Source organism: Physeter macrocephalus, chromosome 11 (assembly GCF_002837175.3).
Source record: "Physeter macrocephalus isolate SW-GA chromosome 11, ASM283717v5, whole genome shotgun sequence".
Classification (NCBI taxonomy): Eukaryota; Metazoa; Chordata; class Mammalia; order Artiodactyla; family Physeteridae; genus Physeter; species Physeter macrocephalus.
The window spans coordinates 15678225-15689463 of record NC_041224.1 but is presented as its reverse complement, the minus strand read 5'-3'; the positions used below and the strand labels follow the sequence as shown (position 1 = coordinate 15689463).

Below are 11239 nucleotides of genomic sequence, written 5' to 3'. Positions count from 1 at the left end.
GCAATCCCACTACTGGGCATATACCCTGAGAAAACCATAATTCAAAAAGAGTCATGTACCACAATGTTCATTGCAGCTCTATTTACAATAGCCAGGACATGGAAACAACCTAAGTGTCCATTGACAGATGAATGGATAAAGATGTGGCACATATATACAATGGAATATTACTCAGCCATAAAAGGAAACAAAGTTGAGTTATTTGTAGTGAGGTGGATGGACCTCGAGTCTGTTATACAGAGTGAAGTAAGTCAGAAAGAGGAAAGCAAATACCATATGCTAACACATATATATGGAATCTGAAAAAAAATAAAAAGGTTCTGAAGAACCTAGGAACAGGACAGGAATAAACACTCAGACGTAGAGAATGGACTTGAGGACACAGGTTGGGGGGCGGTAAGGGTAAGCTGGAACGAAGTGAGAGAGTGGCATGGACTTATAAATACTACCACATGTAAAATAGATAGCTAGTGGGAAGCAGGCGCATAGCACAGGGAGAGCAGCTTGGTGCTTTGTGACCACCTAGAGGGGTGGGATAGGGAGAGTGGGAGGGAGACGCAAGAGGGAGGAGATATGGGGATATATGTATGTGTATAACTGATTCACTTTGTTATAAAGCAGAAACTAACACACCATTGTAAAGCAATTATACTCCAATAAAGATGTTAAAAAAAAAAAGAAATGAAGTATGTTAAACTGAATTTTGCTAGGGTTCAGTGATATTCTTTTTTTTTTTGGTGGTACGCGGGCCTCTCACTGTTGTGGCCTCTCCCATTGTGGAGCACAGACTCAGCGGCCATGGCTCACGGGCCCAGCCACTCCGCAGCATGTGGGATCTTCCCGGACCGAGGCACGAACCCGTGTCCCCTGCATTGGCAGGCAGACTCGCAACCACTGTGCCACCAGGGCAGCCCAGTGATATTCTTGAAAGAACCCAATATTAAGCTTCTGGGATGTCCATCATGTCTATTGGTGTGATATATTTGGAAAGCCAATCATTATTTTTCTTCACATTTATGTACATGTAGAACATTTATCTGTGAAACAGATTTTAGGTAAAGAGCACTTCGGATCATTAATTTATCTTTTTTTCCTCTTCTGAATTGCACTTTAAAGTTTACTTGTTTTGTTATTCCATCAATTTGTATTTTTTAATCTGAAGATGAAATTTGATGAATATTTAATTCTTAAAGGCAATTTCCACATCTTAAATTCTGTGTATCTGTCTGTCCATCTACCTACCTACCTTTGCTTTGGTGGAAATATTTAGCATGGAATCACTTTAAAAAATATTCTTATAGGCTTAAGAAATATCTCTTAAGGCAATAAGATGATATGTGAGGCATTAAAAAAACTTTGTCTATAATTATTTCCTATGGCAACTGAATGAGTTAAAGATGTATGGCAACTGCAGCTGTAATGGCATATATTTAGAAAGAAAACTACTCTAAAAAAGTGTCTGTTGGCAAACAAACCTAAAATAAAGTTCAAAAATGAGATATTTTATTTCTGGAAAATGTGATACTCTGTTACCATTTGCAGTGATGGATATCTGTGAGTCTTTATACTGTGAAGTAAACTATGATCAACGGTACTGCTGTCTTTTCTTTCTCATAGTGTATGCCGATTAAGGGCCTAGGATTCGTGCTTGGAGCCTATCAGTGCATTTGCAAAGCAGGATTCTATCATCCTCGAGTCTTCTCAGTGAACAACTTTCAGAGTAAGTGCCCTTTGCTACTGTGCATATATGTGAATACACATAATATCTATCATAATTAATTATTCAGATTTTCTTTTAACCTTGTTGGAGTTAGATGATTAAACCCCCACTGGTTTGGCATTCTTTCATCACTTAAGGAGTTTTGCTTTACTTTGTCATCTCCAATCCTCTGGAATACCACCAAAAAATGTTGGGGTTTTTTTAGGTATTTTTTTGCTTTCAATACATTTTATATGCCTGGAAATACTGTAGCTACTCAGTGAGACCAGTTGGGATTCAGTTATTGAGAGGTGTTGCTGCAGAAAATTCCTAAAGCTAATTTTGCTAGTTTGCTTATTTTATTTATGTTTCAATTTGTTTATATGTTAGGTCTCTATGCTGCATGAAGAAGTGCCACAGAGTTAACAGATTAAGGCAACACAATCATATTATCACACAGTTTCAACTGATTAGCTTTTCAGTCAGGGGTTAGCTGGTTCCTCTGCACAGGGTCTCACAGAGCCGAAATCAAGGGGTCGCCTGCGATGTGATCTGATCTGAGGCTCAGGGACTTTTTTCAAGTTCATTCAGGTCATTGACAGAATTAGGTTCCTTTCAACTGTATATGTGAGGTCCCCATTATATTGCTAGCTGCCAACCTGGGCTTACTCTCAGCTCCTAGAAGTCTCCTCACGGCCTACTCATGTGACCCTTACTTTTTAGGGCTACCAAGAAAATCTCCCCAGTCTGTTCAGATGGAGTCTTATATAATATAATCATTATATAAGTCATGGGAATGACTATCCCATCACTTTGCCATGCAATGTCACTTAATCAAAGGAAAGCCTATCTCATCATATTTACAGGTCCACCATCATTCAAGGGGAGGTGATTATACAGGAGATATACAGGCGTACCTCATTTTATTGTGCTTTGCTTTATTACGCATCAAAGATATTGTGCTTTTTTTACAAATTGAAGGTTTGTGGCAACCCTGTGTTGTCATGATGATTAGCACTTTTTTTTTATGAATAAAGCATTTTTAAATTAAGGTCTGTATATTGGTTTTTTAAACATAATGATATTGTACACTTAATAGACTACAGAATGCTGTAAGCATGACTTTTATATGCACTGGGAAACCAAAAAAATTCATGTGACTTGCTTTATTGCGATTTCACTTTATTGCAGTGGTCTGGAACCAAACCCACAATATCTCTGAGGTATGCAGGTATTCCAGAATCAAAACTTGCTCACCTGGTTGTTTTAATCTTACTCCAGAAGATGTCAAAGTTACTATTTGAATATTGATTTTTTTTTTTACTCTACCTCTAGAGAATGCAGTGTTGCCATGTTGGCTTGTAGCCAGTTATTGGGTATAACAAGAAGGAGTGTAGTGGAGAAAGGAGGTACAGGGTTTGGGGTTGCCAAAACTGAGGTACAGCTATCATTTAGGTAGTCATCCATAAATCTTTGTTAGCCTTATTATCGGTCTGTATAGGAATTTGCATCTCTACTGGGCATAGTTCAAAGTATACAGTGAAATTTAGATCTGAGTGTCTTCCTCTGGGAAACTTAGTAGACATTTATGGATTTTTTTCTTCTTTTTTTCTTGGAAAGCACTGTTCTTCATCTTGAGACAGTTTACACTTGACTTCTAGGTTCTGGAAGTGAGTAACATTTTGCTCTCTCCTCAGTCATGTAATTCATAGGGTTCAGCCCTTGTTCTGAGTAATAGTTGTTGTAGGCATAATTCTAAGATGGCCTCCAAGATTCTGCTCTCACACGTGCTCTACAGATCTCCTCCCCTTAAGTGTAGGTGACATCTGTGAATACAACGAGGTACTCACTCCCTTGCTAGGCTATGTTATGTAGCAAAGGTGATGGTATAGTTGCTCAAGTGATTATATTGCCTTAAATGACTCCTTCCCATAGTAGCAGACTGGAGAGAGATTCTGGTGCCAGCTTTGAAGAAATAAATTAGCTTGTTGTGAGAGGACCACGTGGCTAGGACCTGAGGGTGGCCCCTTAGAGCTAAGGCAGCCAGCAAGAAAACAGGAACCTCAGTTGTATAAATGCAAAGATCTATAGGTTCTTCCAACAGTGTGAATACATTTGGAAGAGGACCTGGAGCTCCAGATGAGAATATAGCCTGGCCAAAACCTTGGTTTTAGTCTAGTGAGACCCTGAGCAGAGAGCCCAGCTTCACTGTGCCAGACTTCTGATCAACAGAAACTGGGACATAATGATAGGTGTTTTCAGCCCTAGGTTTCCATTAAGTTATTACACAGCAATAGAAAACTAATACAATAGCAATGACGGTAACATATTTTCGGCATGGATATGATTGTGTGTGTGTGTGTGTGTGTGTGTGTGTGTGTGTGTGTGTGTGTGTGTGTGTGTACAAGATCATGGCAATAGCCCAGCTACTTTGGCATTCTTCACATTTATGGTCCAGACATAACATATGATTCAACAGTGAAGGATTAAGGGAATAGGTTTTAGCTTATGTTCTGTGAAGGTATTTTGTATCTGGTTTACCCACATTTGTTCTCAGCTCCCACTATGTGACTGAAATAAAACATTTAAATATTGTAGAACTAGAGAATGACTGTGCCATTTGCTTATAACACCACCAGGAGAAACTAGTTAACCTTTAACAACTTATCTTTATTTAATTTGCATACTCCTACTTTCCTCCTTATTTTAAAAGCCAGTGTTTTTCACTGGACCTACTCTCTCTAAGAAGGGGCCGCTTCTCTGCATAAGGCTAATAACTCACATGTTGTACACACAGCAGCTGTGGAAAGGAGGCCACAGTTTTCAGAAAGATGAGCTATATTTGGGCATACCTGTGATTCAGCTTTGACCTCAGCACATACTTAACTAGAACTGGCCTGCCTCAATGACAGAACGGAAAGCTAGCTACATGTTATAATTTGAAGTCAGTGAAGTGCTCTTTGACCAAAAATATCTTTCCTGATGGCCTTGCCAGGTTGCATGAAAATCTAACAGTATTCATTCCTTGTCCTAAGGACTAGCAGTTACAACTCAGTACGGTATTCTACCAAGGACTATCCAAACATTTAAAAAAATTTTTGGTTTACTATTAGAATTATACTACATATCTCTTTTAATATGTTAAGTTTTTAATCACAGTATCCAGGCAATTCATATGGGCAGTCGTTTTCATATATTCTTGAGGTGGTTTCTGTGAAGTAAGGAGTGACCACATGTATCCCTTGGGCCAAAGGTAAAGAAAACATCGAAGACCCAATAAATGAGATAATGTATGCAAAACAGCTAGCATAGTACATGACACATAATAAGTGTTCATAGATATAGTTAAATAAGTGAATAAGCAAACACATATATAAACACACATCAGTGATACATGTAAAGAGAGACTCCTTAAGTACCACTGGTATTTAGCACTTTGTCTCACATATTTTACTATATTAGGATAACCAATTTTTTAAACTAGAATTCTTAGAGAATGAATTCTACATGGATCAGAAGGAAGATGGGACAGCAGAAGTCTGTAACAACCAGTGCTGCATTGAGAAGGACAATACAAAGAAGACTTGGGAGTCAAAGGCAATAGGAGGAAATCAGTTGCTTGATAGGGAAAATGGGATCTAGAAAACAGAAAGGGATGCCTCTCAAAGGTAAAATTTACCTATTTATAGCTGTGAATCTAGAAAAAGACCTGAAATTCCCACATATAGTCTTGTATCCCATTTGGAGAGGGGAGCTAAGATGTGGTGTTGATCTCTTAGAGAAAATGTCAGTGTGACTGTTAAAAATCCTGTTAAAATATGAAGTGATTTAAAAATCTTTATTTAGACCTAGGCCCACAGTAAACAAAGGGCTTGTAAAGAACAACAAAGATACATTCAGATGACTTGATTTAAAACTGTGCTGACAGCCCAGAGACTGTGTTTCTGGCATCTCTCTTTTGATTGGTGGTCATAGGAGAGCTAATAGGATCTGACATCTGGATAGTAGCAGGATTTCAGAATCGCCAAGTACTGATGTGTAACTGTCTCTTCAAATCTCTTCAAAAACTGTTCACTTCCAGGTTGTTGAGATACAAGCTTATGACAAGCTCATCTTCCTCAAATCCATCTATCACAGTTTGAACTCTGTCTTCAGTACAATCTCCTGTCTCTTTCATGGGACACATTACCGGCCTCTCAGTCTTACCTCTCTTGCCTTTTGTCTCGACTTCAGCTCACGTGCATTTCCAGATAAACCCATCTAGCAAATGGCCCACATCTAAAAGCGACAATCCCTGCTTTGCCAACTCTGTTGATGGTGGGGGAAAAATGGCCCCCCAAAAGCCGAGATTTTAAAAATGTGTAGTCTCAGAAGAGAGAAATGGAAAACTCTTCGAAAGCAGATACAGTGTAGGGATGCTGAGCTCCAGGCAAACTGCTCAGCAGGGCTAACCTGTCTCTGGGATGCACATCTGTGTGTTGCACTTGGGTCTCACACTCACCTTCCCTCTTCTGTTTCATGACTGGAGAGCTGGAGGTATTTGGCTTTTTGCAGACTAAGTCCAGTCTCTAGTCTAATCCCAAACTTGGAATCTTCAACATCATATTCTCATAATCAACATCATTACTTTTGCTCTTGGTCTTACTTAAGCCTGGTGACCTGGTTCTAATCACTTTGCTCCAGTTGTAGTAGCAAAATTCTCCATCTAACTGCCTGGGCCTATACTTTTGTCTGTCATTTGCCTAGTTTTCAGTTTTTACCTCTTCTTTCACTAGTCCTGTTTATAGGGATTGGAGTCCAGGCACTAAATGTCTGGCAGATAGGGTTATTTGCCAGTGGAAAATAGGGTTATTTGCCAGTGGAAGAGTTCCCAGTGCCGCCAATCTTCTTGGACTATTGACTGTCTCATTTACCTTGTTTGTCTTTAACTATCTTTTCAATTATTGGAACACTCCATACCATGTTAGATTTCCCTGGTTGCCGATCTCAGAGCTGTATTTCTACCATAGTTTAGTATAATAATTAAGAGCATAGGGGCTTCCCTGGTGGCGCAGTGGTTGAGAGTCTGCCTGCCGATGCAGGGGACACGGGTTCGTGCCCCGATCCAGGAAGATCCCACATGCCGCGGAGCGGCTGGGCCCGTGGGCCGCGGCCGCTGAGCCTGTGCGTCCGGAGCCTGTGCTCCACAACGGGAGAGGCCCCAACAGTGAGAGGCCCGCGTACCGCCAAAAAAAAAAAAAAAATTAAGAGCATAGTCTTTGGAATAAGTCTAATTTAGGTTTGAATCCTGGCTCTATTAACTTACTTGCACTGTGCTAAATTATTTAACTAACCTAAACTTCATTTATGCCATATATAAAATTGGGATAATACCATCTGCTTTATAGAATAAATAAGGATTCTATGATGTAATGAATATAAAGTTCTAATCATAGTAGTTGGCATGTATTAAATGCTCAAAAATATTGTTACTTTTATGATAACTATTGGAAAGCTTGTGTTTATTCTGCTTACCCCTTTCCTCAGATATTCTGCCCATTTTCATCGCTTCCGTCTAGTATTTGCTCCATTTCCCAGCTGAGGAACACATTTTCAAGTCCCAGAGTTTTTCAGCTTTATCCTTAAAATGGGCCCTACTATGAGGTATAATACTCAGTCCACTCAAAGACTTCCTTCTCCCCTACCAGCTGAAATTTTACTTTGTTAGATTTTCCCTTAGGTATTTCATTCTTTTTATTTGTTTACATTATTAGACTGCTAATTAGAGATTCACTTGTGTTAACAATCAGCTTCCCCCAAGTATTAAAAAACCTCTGGCAGGGGAGTTGGACTGTCAATCATTCATACATTAGCTCATTGTAGGAAGTGGAACAGTGTCCCCTAAACCCCCCAATACGTGCATGTTCCAATTTTCACAACCTGTGGAAATGGTACTTCACGTGGCAAAAAGGGACTTCTCAGACGTGATTAAATTACAAACATCGAGATGGGGAGATTATCCTGGATTCTCCAGGTGTGTCCAGCCTAATCACATGAGTCCTGAAAAGCAGAGAACCATTCCCAGTGGTAGTTAGAGACAGATGTAAGGACACAAGGAGGGACGCTTGAGAAATGCTACATCACTGTCTTTGAAGATGGAGGAAAGGGTCCACAAGCCAAGGAATGGAGGTGGCTTCAAGAAGCTGGAAAAGGCGAGGAAATAACGTCTCTCCTGGACTCTCCAGAAGAAAATGCAGCCCTGCTCACACCTTGGTGATAGCCCAGTGAGACGCATATCAGACTTCTGAGCTATAGAAATACCAGAATGAATATAACTGTAGTAGACTCTTGAACCACACAGGGTTAGGGGCACTGGCCCCTGTGAATTTGAAAATCTGTGTATAACTTTATAGTCGACCTTCCTTATCTGTGGTTCCACATACATGGATTCAGCCGAGCATGGATCATGTAGTACTGTAGTACATATGCAGTGAGAAAAATCCACGTGTAAGTGAACCTGCACAGTTCAAACCTGTGTTGTTCAAGGGTCAACTGTGTATTATATTTCATGTAAGAAGCAGTATAGATTTGTGTTGTTGTAAGATACCAAATTTGTGGTAATTTGTAATAGAAAACCAGTGCACTCAGTATGTTTGGTTCCCACTCAGCATTCATTCCAGTGTTCACAGTAGGCCATATGTTTTTTCTAGAGGAAACTGTTCATAATTGCAAATGATTGCTGACTTAGACAATTTATAATCTAGCAGGCTCTTTGTATGAGGATGGCCTTTGAGTCAGACAGACGGATTTGAGTCTTATCTCCACTTACTCACAGGAGACTTGGGAAGTTTCTCATATATTCTGAGACTCTCCCCTTATTCATACATCAGGAAGAGTGAAATCTATGCCCTTGGTAGCTATGAGAAGTAATTGAGATAACATGATATCCCCCAAATTATAGTGATTATTATATTAAAGCGAATATGGAGAATTTAGTCTTTTTATTTATAGTACTTATGTATTGGGTGTTGTGGGGATTGAATAAATAGTCCATAGGCAAAAAAAAAAAAATCCATTCGTGTTTAATAATTTTATAATTCAGATCAGAATTGTTCCAAGATCTATCTAACGTGGTATTTTTGTCCAAAGGAAAATACTACTACAGTCACTTATAAGAAATAAAAATCTAAAAGACAATAGAGAAGTGAATATAAGATGTATATGTAAGCATATAGAAATACAGGGAAAGATTGAAGAAAAATACTACTACAGTCACTTAAATAAAAATCTAAAAGACAATAGAGAAGTGAATATAAGATGTATATGTAAGCATATAGAAATACAGGGAAAGATTGACTATATTCATAGTGAGGAAATATAAATTAAAAAATTTTTGCACTGGGCTTCATTTTGAGTTTATTGTTACAGCTAGCCATTCATTATATAAGTGCATGAAAGTATATTAGCTAATCCTGATTTTAGGATATTCAAATATGTATTCATGTCCTAACAGTAGCAATCTTTTTGGACAACAGTGTAAGCATAACCACAGTTTGCTAACTGTTCTCTCCTCATGAATATTATACATATTGAACCAAATATGCACAGAAATCTCCTGAGTGTGTTGCAGCTACTCATGTGCATGTACCTATTTCCACTTAATTTTTGGATGTGATTTTATCAAGCTGGAGACTGGAGGCAGATTACTTCATCATCTTAAACAGATGAAATAATGAACAAATATATCTTCCCATGGTTAGCTCATTGCAGCATTTTAACTCCAAACATTGATTGATGAATACGTTCCCTCCAGTTCTAACGAAAAATCAGATATGTGTATGGAAAAGAAGAAGATGTTTACCCTAATAATGATTTCAGATGAGCATTATTTGTATGGAGAGCTAATGCTGAACCCTCAATGTCTGTGACTTGATTCTTTGTTACTTCCAGCTGAAGTTATGTTCATTGTCTGTGACTCATCTTTTTCTGTCATGCCTGTTGAATGGAAAGAAGAGGGGTCTGTGAAATATAAACACATGGGGCTGGTCTTGCAAAGGTCCAAGTTCTAAGCTTCTTCTGCCTGAACCAGTTCCTAGCACTGAGGGCCACAACACCTCCAAGAAGGGACCTCAGATCAACTGGTTTGTTGATTGGTTTATGTGTCTGAAAATCCATCTGTCAAAAATATTACTGGGCACTGCCTCTGTGCCAGACATTGTTTAGAACTGGAGAAAAAGAAGTGAGTGAAAAAGCGAGGTTTCTAAGCTTCTAGGACAGACCCATTATCTTCCCAGAACATATTGCAATACCCGCAAACAACAAATGAGGGCAATCTTGAGTAAAATACAACTCACTGTCCAATATTAGTAAATTAGGTCAAATGTAAGAGCGTTAAGGTTTAACAGGCTTTCAAGGGTAGGTATGGTTTCTATCCAGATACTCAAATGTCCAAATGTTGTGTTTTTGCTATTGTGAAAACACAAGTTTATACTTCTGGCACTTAAGTGTCTTAATCAGCAAAACCCTTAATACAATAGTGATATTTCTACATAATGTTTATACTATGAAGACCTGAAATATATAACTTCTGCTTCAATCCACCCTCCCCCCTCAAACTCATTCCTCATTTTTTTCTAAATCAGAAACTCAGTGTTTTTCTTCCTTAAAATATAGGAAGGAAACTTTCTGGGGTACATTTGTGCACACTTGTGCACAAATATGTGCACAAGTTGTAAAAAAGGTAAATACATTTTGATGTACCAGTTTGACACTTCTATAATTTATTCCCAGGGGGTGTCAGTCTAAGAGATTAAGGAAGATGTATGCTTTTTCTAATGAAAAACAAATAGAGGAGGAAGAGCAGGAGAAAAGTTCCCCTTTGTTCATTTGTTAAATCTTCAGAAAAATTTTTAAAAACTAGTATTTTAAGAAAACTTCTGAAAAGTTTTAGTGTTTCATCAGCAGTGACTGAAATTACCACTTGGATTTTTATGACAAATGAAATTTCTCATTGTATATACAATGTAATTTTTTTTTTGGCAGTCAGCATTCAAATAGAATTTTGCCACATGAGTTTTCTAATGTTACCTTCTAATTCCGTTTGCAATTCCCTTCAAAGGAAAAGGATGGTATTACCTTGTTAAAGGAAAAAGTTTAAGATATTTCTACTTAATATTATGTATAAGGACAACTTTTAATTAATGAGTAATGCAGTTTATTCTTTGCTGAACTTCTTTGTGGAAACAGGTATGGCTAGGTAGGAATGACAGCACTATTTTTTTTTTTAACATCTTTATTGGAGTATAATTGCTTTACAATGTTGTGTTCATTTCCACTGTACAATGAAGTGAATAAGCTATATGTATACATAAAGCCCTTCCCTCTTGGACCTCCCTGCCAACGCCCCACATCCCACCTGTCTAAGTCATCACAGAGCACTGAGCTGAGCTCCCCGTGCTATACAGCAGGTTCTCACTAGCTCCCTCCCTCTTGCACCTCCCTCCCACCCTCCCTATCCTACCCCTCTAAGTGGTCACAAAGCACCGAGCTGATCTCCCCTTG

At 38.6% G+C, this 11239-nt stretch overlaps 1 protein-coding gene across 1 annotated transcript in view; it reads left to right on the top strand.

Moving 5' to 3' along the window:
* Nucleotides 1–11239, top strand: part of GPR158 (G protein-coupled receptor 158) — a 333029-nt gene that overhangs the window by 159678 nt on the left and 162112 nt on the right. Inside the window, exon 3 of the mRNA XM_024129687.1 lies at nt 1618–1720. Coding sequence (XP_023985455.1) covers nt 1618–1720 — 103 coding nt within the window. The remainder of the gene's footprint in view (nt 1–1617; nt 1721–11239) is intronic.